Source organism: Prunus avium, chromosome 6, assembly GCF_965620075.1.
Source record: "Prunus avium chromosome 6, drPruAviu1.hap1.1, whole genome shotgun sequence".
Lineage (NCBI taxonomy): Eukaryota > Viridiplantae > Streptophyta > Magnoliopsida > Rosales > Rosaceae > Prunus > Prunus avium.
Genome location: NC_142289.1, coordinates 38,690,261 through 38,703,709, shown reverse-complemented (window position 1 = coordinate 38,703,709; position 13,449 = coordinate 38,690,261). Strand labels below are relative to the sequence as shown.

General features: G+C 36.4%; 3 protein-coding genes and 1 non-coding gene across 4 annotated transcripts; 3 read left to right on the top strand and 1 right to left on the bottom strand.

The window, feature by feature from the left end:
* Positions 1-575: 575 nt before the first annotated feature.
* On the bottom strand, positions 576-2,632 carry LOC110744571 (uncharacterized). The gene is made up of 2 exons (XM_021944560.2): positions 1,335-2,632; positions 576-820 (listed from the first exon to the last, which is right to left on the bottom strand). The coding sequence occupies exons 1-2, from the start codon at positions 2,525-2,527 to the stop codon at positions 817-819; spliced, it is 1,197 nt and encodes a 398-aa protein (XP_021800252.1). The 5' UTR covers positions 2,528-2,632; the 3' UTR covers positions 576-816.
* Positions 2,633-3,406: 774 nt separating this feature from the next.
* On the top strand, positions 3,407-7,852 carry LOC110744574 (serine/arginine-rich SC35-like splicing factor SCL30A). Its single transcript, XM_021944562.2, has 6 exons — positions 3,407-3,582; positions 4,238-4,405; positions 5,046-5,123; positions 6,118-6,282; positions 6,795-6,950; positions 7,429-7,852. Exons 2-6 carry the CDS (start codon positions 4,260-4,262, stop codon positions 7,658-7,660), a joined length of 777 nt encoding a protein of 258 aa, XP_021800254.1. The 5' UTR covers positions 3,407-3,582; positions 4,238-4,259; the 3' UTR covers positions 7,661-7,852.
* Positions 7,853-8,445: 593 nt separating this feature from the next.
* Positions 8,446-12,952, top strand: LOC110744575 (O-Glycosyl hydrolases family 17 protein). Its single transcript, XM_021944563.2, has 5 exons — positions 8,446-8,595; positions 9,680-9,808; positions 10,433-11,680; positions 12,351-12,378; positions 12,478-12,952. Exons 2-5 carry the CDS (start codon positions 9,742-9,744, stop codon positions 12,617-12,619), a joined length of 1,485 nt encoding a protein of 494 aa, XP_021800255.2. The 5' UTR covers positions 8,446-8,595; positions 9,680-9,741; the 3' UTR covers positions 12,620-12,952.
* Positions 12,953-13,364: 412 nt separating this feature from the next.
* On the top strand, positions 13,365-13,436 carry TRNAM-CAU (transfer RNA methionine (anticodon CAU)). The gene has a single exon. It is a non-coding gene; the product is annotated as a tRNA-Met (tRNA).
* Positions 13,437-13,449: the final 13 nt, after the last annotated feature.

The window sequence follows — 13,449 nt, the reverse complement described above, 5'->3', positions numbered from 1 at the left end:
TCTCTTTCCATTACTCTGCTTGTGGAATCAGATTGGATTTGATTTACCTTTGGTCTTATTTAACCAACCAACTATTGGTTTAGTTCTTTTCGAATGAGTTGTTAAAATTGGTTCATGACTACGTACTTGAATTCCACTCCAAATATCTGACTTAGATTTGGAAAGGAAATGGGCAAGGGAGATCCGAATCGGACATTTTCTCATGCCTTGCGAGCCAAACAAGCTAGCTAATTTAGATTGAGCACACAATAAATGTAAGTAAATATGAAAATTTGAAAACTTCAGTGGGGGAAGCTGCCCCAGTGGGCACTAGCTGCTTTCGTCCATGGTCTCAGCAAAATACTTCAAATCAGTGGGCAATTTTCCTTGGTAAATGGCCTACTCAACCAAGCTGGGGTGTGCTCAAGGGAGAGGAAGATTTCAAATCCTGTATGGCATTTTGATAACAAATTTAGAACACCACCTTGTATATCAATAATTTTCCTTAGTATCACCCAATCTGGCCCACAATTAGCCACATTCGATAACAATTTGTTGCTTTCAATCACATTTAGAGATCCATTTTTCGAAGATGATGAAAAGAAAACCAAATCATGGATAATAGGATAACAATACAAACCATGTTTCCATACTATCTCATAATATACCAATAAAACCTTGATCAAAAGTAAAGCTACATTCCTCGCTAATTGGAGAGTAGAGTACTAAGGATCATTCTAACCATAAATTTCTAACTATGCTAGACCAAAGATCTTTCTTCATGATTGCAAGGCCCTCCCCCTCTTTAGCCAAAGAATCCCTCTTCTCACCAGTAAGTTACCTGTTCCAAGGATTAAAGAAAAAAAAAATAAAAAACAATAATAACTCAAACAAACAAAAACAAAACCAAAACCAAAACAGAGTCGAACAAGAAAAGAAGAGAAAGAACAAAGATTCATACATATATACATATAAAAGTATATATGTATTGCGATACCTACACAACCAATGTATGATTTTCCTTCCGAAAAATCTTGTACGGAACTTCTTAATTATTTTCTCTCAATCATCTGTTGTTCAAAACAAATATTAAATGCAAGTAAACACTTGACTAGAATAACAACGACAGCCACTTTAGGCTTAGCGGCTTATCATATTCAGACATACGTATACACACATTTACACATGCTCTCTAAAATGCGAGTGTGGTGAATAATACAATTATGAATGAACTGGAAATTTAAAGAAAATATAGAGAACAAAAACACAACAGAGAGGCACAGTGAACTAAAGTATAAAGACATGAGAAAATAATATATAGACATCATGCGGCATAATTAACCAACAAAACTTACAACAAAATGGCACCAAGAATCTCTACATTATAGATGTCAGATTCTTGAGGACGCTGGGTGTCAGTCTCGCTTTCAACAAAAATGTTAGTACCGAGGAATTGGACATCCAAGGAATCCTTTTTCTTGGTAAATTCAAATTGTAGGGCAAAAACGATCAACTCCTCCTCCTCCTTCTCCACCCCATCAACATAACTATCGAAGCTGGACAAAAGAAGGCAGAGTCTTGGACCTCCTAGATTGACAAACCTATAACTGGTGGGAGGAAGGAATACAGGAGGTATCTTATCTGTTGGCAGCTGCACACGGCTTAGAGTCGTCACACAACCAAAATCAGACGACAGCAATTGCACTAGCATATGCGGATGAGGATACTCTGGCTCACCATAACTAAAACTAAAGAGTATAAATTCCCCATCACCACCGTCTGCCACGAATGTTCTGCCTAATGTATTTTCAGGCAAAGGGTCGGAGTTGAAAGAAGAAGGGAGTGCTCTCCATCCCTTGACGGGCTCAGCAACATCAAATCGGTAGTAGGAGGGAGAATATGCACTGGTGCAAAAGATGTTTGATCCAGCGACAAAGCAAAAAAAATCTCCAGGCCCAGCAGGGTCACACGTCCTATTATAGTCATCGAAAACCGGCGGGTATGGAAGAGTCGACCATACCCCGCGAATGGGATCGAGTACCTCGAAATACGAAGAACCCCTAGAATTGATAGATGATTGTATGGGATAACTAGCCAAAGCATACAGCTTTCCGTCCACCTCTAGGAGGAAAGGGTTCGCTTTCCCTTCATTGAAACTCCCGAAGGTCCTGAAGGTGGTGTGGCTTTGGCTTTGATTTCGAGTATCAAACACTTGAATTTCTGTACACGGACATGGCACGAATCCGCCTAATTTTGGGTTATATCTGCCTTCCTGGGTAGCTACTATCGGGTCATACACGCCTATCGTGCCACCGGCCAAAAGAATTTTGGATCCGAAGACACCGCAGGCCATATTATCCGGAAGATCCTCGCCGGATGTGTAAGCCACTTGCCGTAACTTCAGTGAGCACCCAGAAGACAGAGAAGAAGAAGAAAATAAAGCGCTCAATTCAACGGCTTTAATAGCGTAAGTAGAGTAGCCATCCACTCTGTGCTCGGCCAAACATATGTAGAGATTTTTGTCATCATAATCACCTTTCCAAACCATGTCTGCCGCCACTTCCTCTTCTCCTTCTTCCTCAGAGTTTTTTTTTGTTTTGTTGTTGAACCTCCTCCTCGAGAGTTACCCTAGTTTTTTTAAATATTGTTCTTTTGTTTTCTTCTCGCGCTAGGTTGCTTGCTTTATATAGGCACGATTCTTTCCTCATTAGAATGGGATGGATTCTTGGGATAATAATAAGAGATTTTCTATTTAAACCTCGTAATTAATAATTAAGTTGTAAGTTTTATTATTATGTAAGTTTAAATAGAAAATCTCTAATAATAACTAGACGCATTTTTTTAAAATTTTAAAATTTATTTTAGAATTAAAAAAGATAATGGGTAGTTGTGTTTCATAAAAAGAGGATCTATTATCTAATTTTTCTTTTAATTTTAAATTTTGTTAATATGAAAAAGTGTGAATTTACCATATTATCCTCATTTAATTAATAATTTTAATTCTCAATATTTGCATTAACCAAGGGCATTTTCTGGTAATGTTTCACAATTCTTTGTCTTTTGCTTTATATATACTAGCCTCTCCGCACGCGCTTCCAAGCATGCGAGAGGTATTTTTTTTTTTAAATTTAAATTTGTTTTAGAATTAAAAAAGATAATGGGTAGTTGTGTTCCATAAAAAGATGATCCATTATTTGATTTTTCTTTTAATTTTAAAATTTTTAAATATGAAAAATGTGAATTTACCATATTATTCTTATTTAATTAATAACTTCAATTCTTAATGTTTGCATTAACCAAATGCATTTTATGGTATTTTGAATGATTCACCGTTTTCTACCTTTTGCTTTATATATATAGATAGAAGAATTGTACAAGGGTATTATTGAGATAATATTTCCCTATAAAATGACGCGCGACTTGGTTTTTAACCCTAGACACTTGACAACATAATAACATAGCCCTTCGATTCGGATATATTGCAGAGAGAAGTTTATAGCTATCGGACGCTGTGTCTGGTCGTATACATACAAGTTACAACCAAAGCAAGCACCGCCGTCGACTTCTCAGCCAAACCCAAACTCGCTAATTCACCGTCTTCAGGTCTCTCTCTCTCTCTCTCTCTCTCTCTCTCTCTCTATGTATTTTGTTGTTTATATTACACATATGTTTCAATATTAGGGTTCAGGAGTTTATGCCTGTTAGGGTTTCTATATTCGCAGGATTTTGTCAAATTGGTACTTGTTCTCCCAAGTGTATGCTTGTAATTCATCATTTATGTAGCCAATTTCAATTTCATTGTTTGAAAAAGATCTAAATAAACGTACTTTTATAAATTAAAGATTGGTCCTTTTTCTGTGCTTCTTTCTTCTTCTTCTTCTTTTTCTTCTATCAACTTTACCTGGGTAGAACATGGTTTTTTGGTTCTCATTGGGGTGTTTTTTCCCCGTTTCAAAATCCTTCCACAGGTGAACCCTAGGTTTCCCTAATAAGCTAATAGAGTGAGTTACTTTGCGCCTATCTATTATTCTCCACAAAGCTATGTTTAATTTTGTTGTTTTTTATGTAGTAATTTTCTTGTACTGGGAAGAACTTGCATTGGTATAAGTTGGGATACTTTTTCTTGAAATCTTTCTTTCTTATTTGTAGGGTTAATTTCTTGGCTTACCAATTAGTGGTGAACTTGACTTGATTGGTTTCCGTAATGTTATAATATTCCCTTTTCAAGTTAGTAATGAATTTTTGAAATTGGACACAGGGCTGCTGACAGTCAACTAAAAATGAGGGGAAGGAGCTACAGCCCATCACCACCAAGGGGGGGATATGGTAGGAGGGGACGAAGTCCTAGCCCCAGGGGTCGCTATGGTGGTCGTAGCAGAGATCTTCCTACAAGCCTTCTAGTTCGTAACCTTCGCCATGACTGCAGGTTTGTTGTGGCTTACCATCATTCTCTTTTTTCCTTCTAGTAATATGATTGCTTTGCAAATTTTATGTAAGGACAAGTGATGGATATTTTAGAAAAACAAAAAGGCTAGTGATAGATGATGAGCATTTCAGCAAAACGAAGGAGGAAATATGTTGAATAGATGTGATACATCAGTTCATATGTATGCTTCTTGTAAATCATGGTTCATATCATACAATGCTTTGGACTCTGTATTAGTCCCAATTGTGTCCTACTATTCTTGAGATTCTAGCATGCTAGTTATTGTGAATAATTGAACGTTGAACATTCAACAAATTATGTTTGTTTATAATTTTATATGGAACATGTTTCTTTTAGAGGATCAGCCTGGTTGATGTTTATCATTGATGTTTTTTAGTTATTTTATTTCCTAATCTGTATGTTGGACTTTTCGCTTTATAACGTCTGCAACCATTTTCTTTCTTTTCGGTTGAACGGGATCAATTGCTAGAAGTTTATTGTTCTGAAATATGTTCCCCCAATTGGATATTATGCATCTTGTGGCTTCATATGCCTGTAGTAAATTTTGTTTAACATCTTACTCGTTAAATAAATTTTGAATTAATGAGATGTTTCTTTTTCATTATGTTCTCTTATGCAGGCCAGAAGATCTCCGCAAGCCATTTGGGCAGTTTGGCACTCTTAAGGATGTTTACCTGCCAAAGGATTACTATACTGGGTGAGCATATCTGAGTAACTTTAGTTATCGAATATCTTGGCGATGAGATTAGCTTTTGAATTATTATTTTTTGTATATTTAATTTAGTGTTTATTTTTATATGTATATTTTACCTTATCAGTAGAAATTGTGTAGTTTTCCTCATGCTTATTCTGCCTCGTGATTTCTGAAACTATTGGATGATTTAGTAAGCTTTTGTGATATTTTTTCAATTGTCTGATAGGAATTGAAATTATTTGGGGATATTTCTTTTCAGAATCTCTATAGAGTTGAACATCTCTTGTTATGTAATGCTATGCCCATCCTTCTGTCCCCACATTTTATTCTAGAGTAAAGCATAGCTTTTGAGAACAATTAGTCTTTATGATATGCTCAATGCTATTTACATTAATTGTGTAAGGAATCAACTTAAAATTGGAAAATATGTTTTCTGGGATTTGACCTAGCAGGCCCTTCTAATGCACCTTATGATATGTTCAATGCTGTTTTCGTTATTTGCTAAAGGAATCAATTTAATATTTGAAAATTTGTTTTGTGGGATTTGACCTAGCAGGCCCTGCTATGCGCCCATAAAAATATCCTCAAGATGGTTTTTTTTACATGTTCTACTCTTATTATTACCATAAGCTGGGGTGTATTCATTGAAGTTTTTGAGGTTTAACAGTGAAATTAAAGTTTTGAAGACAACAATCAAGTAATTAGAGTTCTTTTGAAGATGATGTTAATGGTAGTGAAGATTTGAAGGAAGTTGAGTTTGAATACATTGTGAAGATGTTCCAAGTCTTGAAGAATTTCAAGTCATCTTAAAACTGACACTTGCAAGGTCAGCAGCCAAGTGCTTGCTTCTTTATTGTGGCCATCCATATTGTTGGCGATTATTTCGGCAAATTTAATAGGAATGGTTTATGGTGTTCAAGTACTTGCATAGTTTTACCTTTCAGTGTAGTTCCTTTTGTGACTTGTCTTTGTTTTCTCTTTACACCTATTTTTGCAGGGAGCCTCGTGGTTTTGGTTTTGTCCAATTTGTTGAACCTGCTGATGCTGAAGAGGCTAAATATCAGATGGATGGTCAGCTTCTTCAAGGCCGAGAGGTTACTGTTGTATTTGCAGAGGAGAACAGGAAGAAGCCATCAGATATGAGGCATAGGGAGCGTGCGAGGTAAAACCTGCCTATTGCTTTACAGGCTTTGTCATATGGGTTGTAACTTGCACTTTGATTGGAGTAATATATCTTCTGTTTATCTATTTTCTTTTTTCTTTCTTTTCCTTCCAAGTTTTATTTAGGCATGATATGTATGATTCAATGAAACTAATGTGTGGCAATTGTTTAGGGAAGGACTTCTATGTTTGTTCCAATATTTGGTGACAATTTTGAATTCTAACTTGACATGTAACACAAGAATATTGTTGTAGTAACCATTTGGAGTAGAATTTTAAGTTGAAAATATGTGTGATTCTATGGATATGGTGAGGATCAAAATAGTGCTTTAATTTATCCTTAATGTCTTGAATATTGGACTTGCAGTTTTGCTATTGTACGTTTGCTCCAAGAAGAAATTATGCAAAGTGAATATTTGGATAATATAAGTAGTGTTTAATTAAGAATATCAGGACAATCCTTTTTCTACTTCTGAGTAGTCTATTCAACCTTTCAAATGTTTGTTCTTTCAGCACCAGGAGTGGTCGAAATCGTGATCGAAGACGGTCTCCTCCTCAATATTCACGCTCTCCACGATATTCCCGATCTCCACCTCCACGCCATACAAGATCTCGGTCCCGCAGCCGTGATTATTATTCTCCTCCCCCAAAACGAAGGGATTATTCGAGGTAATTTTTTGGTTTTCCTCCCAGCCATCTACTTTCCAGTAAAGACATTTATGTGTAGAAACTTCTAATTCTGGTTTCCTAACCTGTTTATCATTTGAAAAATCCAAATAAGATGCATTAGATTTTGGGGATAAGTTTATATTTGGGTTTAGGGCTGTTGCTAGTCGTCTATTGTTTGACTGAAGGAAGGATGGTTTAATTTGTTGTAATTCGTGTTTTGTTCGGTGTCAAAATGGCAGTTTTATCCTTTGATTGGTTTCTGAAAGATCCGGTGGTATTAGCCTATTGATAATGATTTAAGGAATAGTATTTGCTAGAAAATGCTTATTTACGTTTTGTATGGTGTCTTTGTCACTTCTGAATTTCTTTCATCTTTTATGCTCATCAACTTATGTGTTTCTGTCTAGTGCGCAATGCCTAGTGCGTTCTTCTATTTGTTCTAATGTTTGAGCTTCTGTTGCTTCTTATGGGTTGCTAGATCTGTGTCACCACCCCAAGAGCGAAGGTACAGTAGAGAGAAGTCGTTTTCTCGATCTCCTCCACCATATAAGGGCTCAAGGAGCCACAATCAGAGCCCGGATAGGGGTCCAAGCCGAAGCAGGAGCAGAAGCAGAAGTCACAGTCCAAGGCGAATCGACAGACGGACCCGAAGTCCTATTAATGAAGATTACCCAAGGGAACCAAATGGAGACCGATCTCCTAGTCCATGAACAATGTAGAGAGAGAGCTCTTAAGCTAGTAGAAACTTGCTATGCTACCTTTTGAATTTCATTTAGTATGTGTTATGTTTGATGATGTGAACGTATTGTTTGAAGGGATCTGGTCGTTTCTCAGATTAAGATGTGTAGGTTTATGTTTTTGTTTCAATGACATCTGTCATGGCAGAATCTTGAATTTGGTCATTTGGTTATTTTCGTGTATGCGTTGTTATGCCATTAAGCTTAACCAGGTCCTTATTTTTGAGATCCCGGAATAAAAGTCAGTACACAAAGTGTTCAAAAGAAAGCATTTTACTTAGACGATTGGTATCCATCCATAATCCGTTGTGAATTTGTCTCTAATTTTTGGCGTGAGTCAGAATCCATCTTTTTTTTTGGCCTTTTGTGATGTGACTTTATTTTCAACTTTATTTTATTTATATAATATATAAGTATAATTACAAATTTATTGCAATGTATTATTAGCTAACTGATATTTGGTGTATTTAAATAAAAAAGCTAACTGATATATCACCGAATTCAAATCGTCTTCTTTTCTGCCTTTCTGGTTTTCTTATGATTAATGAGCATCGAGTTGGAGTTCAAAACCATCCGTGCCTTTTTGACGCGGTTAATGCATGACTTTTTTTCCACCACTTTTCTCCTCCTTTTTTTCGAGCTGAGAAAAATGACTTTTGGAGGGAAAAATGAATAAAAATCGCTGAAATAATTAAATAAAAACTAAGGACTTGGCGATAATCCCAATGAGTCTTCATAAAAAATAATAATAATAAAGAGAGAGAGAAAATAATAAAAGAAAAAAGAAAAAGACAACCAACGAATAACCAAGGAAACAGGAGTTCGATTCACATCACTTGAGTTGGGTTCTCACAGTCTCATTCTCAAACTCAGTAGCTCACTCTGTCTAGTGAAGTTTCCATTAACAGGTTTTCTCCTCCCTCTCTCTCTCTCTTTTCTTAACGTTATGAATCTTTTATTGCCTCAACAATGTATTTTTCAGTCAATATTTTGAATGAATAATAATATTAATATGATTGGACTGGTGGGGCAGAGTCTGTCAGTATTGTTTTTCTTCTTTTTCTTCTGGGTTGCAATGAAATTTTATTGCTTCTTAATGTAGGGTTTATGTAGGGTCTAGCACTAGAAGTGTGTGTTTAGTGCTGTTCTGGCTTCCACATTTGAGGAAGTTGCTTTTTTTTATTTATTTTTTGAACTTTAAACAAATCAGGAATCTTTTTAGATTCTTGGTTCTAGGTAGTTCAGTTTCTTATGTGGGTTTTGTTTGAATAAGTAGAAGCGTCTTGGCATCTTAATTAGGAAGTAACTTTCTGGCTTTCTTCAGCTGGGGAAGTTGAATCGGGTACTTTTTTGCGATTTATTCTTTAATATTCAGCTCCTCTTCATTAATGCTATTTGTGGTCGGATTTGCTTCTGCAATGGCTTTTCCTGGTTTTCTACATCTGGTTCTTCTGCACTCTTTTGCTTTTTCTTCTTTTGGCTTTTCGATTCTCTGACTTTAGGCATTTCTTGTGCTGGGTTCGTACAAAAAATAGAAGCTTGTTCAATTTTTTGTAAGATTTAGTTTCTTTAAACCCAGCTTCAGATTACAAATTTCCCCTTCGGCCTTCGTTTTGAAATTGCTAAATGGGAAAATGAAAGAAATTGTTGGAGGACACGACCAATATTACTCATGTTCCCTATTGTTTGTCAAGTGTTGAGATTGAAAGTATATCATGTCTAAATTAGAACGTTTGGTGTTGGTTTTTCACAGTTTGTTTTAGGGGTGCGACTTAGCATCTAGCATTTTTGTTTTTGGAAATGAAAATATACTTGCGATGAGCCAATGCTATTGTGAGTTGTGTTGATAGTTACACTCCCTTTTATGCTATACATTATTAAGCAATGCGCATTTATAAGTTATGAAGGCCATTGATACACAAAGCTGTAGCTCTACTTTGGTTTTGTTCATCAGTATCTCATTCCATTTTATATATGTTTCATTTCTGGCAGGTTAGGAGTTACGAGCTAACTGCGCGGCACTGGAAGCATAGCTCGAAGTCTTATTGGTACCAATGATGCATAAAAAATGGATTGGAGGCGTGCTTTTGCTCCTATTTGGCATGTTTACAAGTGTATTAGGTAAAACAGTAACCTTGTTCTGATTTCTGTTCATTCCAGTTTTATATTGTTGAGTGAGGTAGTATAATTAAGAGCTCAATCTTTCTGGAGTTCCTTGAAATGGGGAGCTTGGCTTACTGACTTTTGCAATTTTTTATTGCTACTTCATGTTTACATGACTGCTTTTAAGCTCTGTATTACTTATCAGTGTTGATTTGCTTTCCAAAGTACATTAGTTTCTTGACTTATGATACATGTGTATAGTAAGAAATAACCCTATGGCCCTCAGAATAGTTGCAAAGGGTACATCTACATCTTGAGCAGATGATCTTTTATTATATGATTTCTGGTTTTTTCCCCTTATCTTCTCTCTATTTGTAATATATATTTTTTCGCTTGTGAAATGTCATTTGCCAGACCCGCCTTGTGCTTGAGGCTTTGCCTTTGTAGGTATAAGCGGTCTTGGGCAAATTTGGGGCATGGCGACATGATACATAGATTTTTTTTATATATTTTGAGGATTTTTTATATGTTAATTCTTTACTCAAATAGAAGGGCACCATTTGGAATTTTGGGGTGCCTTTGTTCATTGTTGTAGTGTTATCACCCTAACAAGATACTGAATCACAATTTTGAAACTTATAGGTGCATTCATCGGGATAAACATTGGGACTGACGTCTCGGACCTTCCGTCTGAGACAGATACAGTTGCACTCCTTAAAGCCCATCAAATTTCACATGTGCGCCTCTATAATGCTGATACTCACATGCTGAAAGCCCTTTCAAACAGTGGAATTGAAGTAATGGTAGGTGTCACAAATGAGGAAGTCCTAGGGATTGGACAGTCTCCATCAACAGCAGCAGCCTGGATTAATAAAAATGTTGCAGCTTATTTGCCTTCAACCAATATTACAGCCATTGCTGTTGGCAGTGAGGTTCTTACCTCAATTCCTCATGCTGCGCCGGTTTTGGTTTCTGCTATGAATTCCCTTCATAAAGCCCTGGTTGCTTCAAACCTAAATTATCAGGTCAAAGTTTCAACTCCACAGTCCATGGATGTAATCCCTAAGCCATTCCCCCCGTCCACTGCTGGCTTTAATTTATCATGGGGACCTACCATTTACCAAATCCTTCAGTTTATAAAAAACACAAATTCCTATTACATGCTAAATGCCTATCCTTATTATGGTTACACCGAGGGGAATGGAATTTTCCCACTTGATTATGCTCTTTTCCGACCACTTCCCGCTGTCAAGCAGATAGTTGACCCAAACACTCTTTTCCATTATACCAGCATGTTTGATGCTATGGTGGACGCTACCTATTATTCTATAGAGGCTTTCAATTTTTCTGGGATCTCTATTGTTGTCACAGAGTCTGGTTGGCCATGGTTTGGTGGATCCAATGAACCAGATGCCAACACAGGAAATGCTCAGACGTATACTAATAATTTGATTCGGCGAGTGCTAAATGTTTCAGGTCCTCCCAGCCAGCCAAAGTTGCCCATCAACACATACATTTATGAGTTGTTCAATGAAGACAAGAGGCCAGGACCAGTGTCGGAGAAAAATTGGGGTGTGCTCTTTACGAATGGGTCTTCTGTATATCCTTTAAGTTTGAGTACTTCCAATCAAATTACTGGGAATTCTTCAGGGGTTTTCTGCGTGGCGAAAGCTGATGCAGATCCTGATAAGTTGCAGGATGGCTTAAACTGGGCTTGTGGGCAAGGCCATGCTAACTGCACTCCGATTCAACAAGGGCAGCGGTGTTATCTCCCCAATACTATTGCAAATCATGCTTCATATGCTTTTAATGACTATTATCAAAAGATGCAAAGTGTTGGCGGAACATGTGACTTTGATGACACCGCCATGACAACTACTGTTGATCCAAGTAAGTTTCTGTCTACGTTTTTTTATGCCTTGACTATTGGGTATGTTTGGGTGCACTAAACTATTTTTGTGTTAGTTCTGAAGAGAGGTTTTTTGAAGCAAAACTGTAATTTGAATTGCCTTTCATTCAGATATGGTGATAGTCAGTTGTAAAGGACTTTCTACAAAACAAAGTCATCAATGTCTAGGAGATTCGTGTTTGTTTCTCTTATTTTTGCAATGAAACTCGTGCTTCCAGTTAAACAAAACAAAAGTTTAGTGGGTAGCCGAACCTTTTCTGAGTAGAGTAAGCTTGTAGCTAATGCAGCTTTAAGTAGTTATTAGGTGTGGTTTTTTTAATTAGCTCTAATGTTGCATATGAACATGAAAAAAGGCATGTTTTTTTATTGTGATATTGACTATTGAGGCCTGCTTGTGAACATGTTGAAGCATTATTAGTATGCCATTTTACTTTTTTTTTTTCTCTTACTTTTTTATCGTCCTGCTTTCAAACTTAAGCATTTTATTGCTTTTTATGGGTACTTGTACATTTCTACTACGTCTCAAGTTTGTTATCCTTGAGAGGTAACATGTACGAGTATTTTGTTTCTTTTCATGGTTTTTCTCTTACTTTGTTATCCTTCTGTTTATTTTCTCATTGTCCTAATATTTTGGTGGGCATTCATTTACAGGTTATGGATCTTGTAAATTTACCGGAAGGTGAGCATCTCACCCTCTTACCGATATTCATAATCATTACTTTAGAACTTGTACACTAAATTATGGGTTTGGCGCTAAACTTGTACTATTATGATATAGTTCTAATTCAAGCACAATCGGGGGACTTACACCAGCGGCAATTGCACCTTCAAGCGCCGTTGGAGGCTGGAGTTCAAATCTACAAGTTTCCAATCTTCAATATCTCATACCGGCAGCATTTCTTGTATTGCTTTTGCTTTGAGTTGAGGTGCCATCCAGTTTGTTACCGTGTAGCATAGTTATAGCAGAACATTCGAAATAGCAAAATGATTGAAAAGGACCTGGGACGTGCACGGCAGCATAAGCTTGGTGACACAACTGGAAATGTCCATGTATTGTTTCATCTATTTTGCTTGTGTTTCCAACTTCTCAGTTTATCTCTCCACCTCTACAAATTCTGGGGAGTTTTGTGTAGTTCCATTCAATTGTAGGCATTCTGATGAAGTAGTGGCTAGACCTTGATTTTTTTGGGACCAACTTAACTAGAACGTATTTTGTACCTTATAAATGAAAAAGTAATTCTAGCTTACAATTACTTTTTACATTTATTTTATCGAATTATCTATGCATGAATTTAACATGTTTCTTAATTCATATCTTCCCAAATAAGTGGCAGAATTTTGTGTGTGTCCAGATCATTATGAATAGTAAATAATAATATTCCACTCTGCAACCCAATTTTTCATTGCTGGCATGTATACAAGTTTAACATAATCCATATTGAATAAATATGTATATGGCGATAGATTTGTAGAAAGGTGTTTTTATTTATTTAAAATTTCAAACAAAAAAACCTAGTTAATGATTTTACGTCCAAAAATAAACACGCACTCAAAGGTTTACAACACTATATCTGAAAGGGGTGGTGTAAATATGAGGTATAATTATTTCCGCATCCATTATTAACAATTGTATATATAACTTATTTCTACACCATTTACTAACAAATCAGAGTGGCGCAGCGGAAGCGTGGTGGGCCCATAACCCACAGGTCCCAGGATCGAAACCTGGCTCTGATAAATTTGGTTTTAT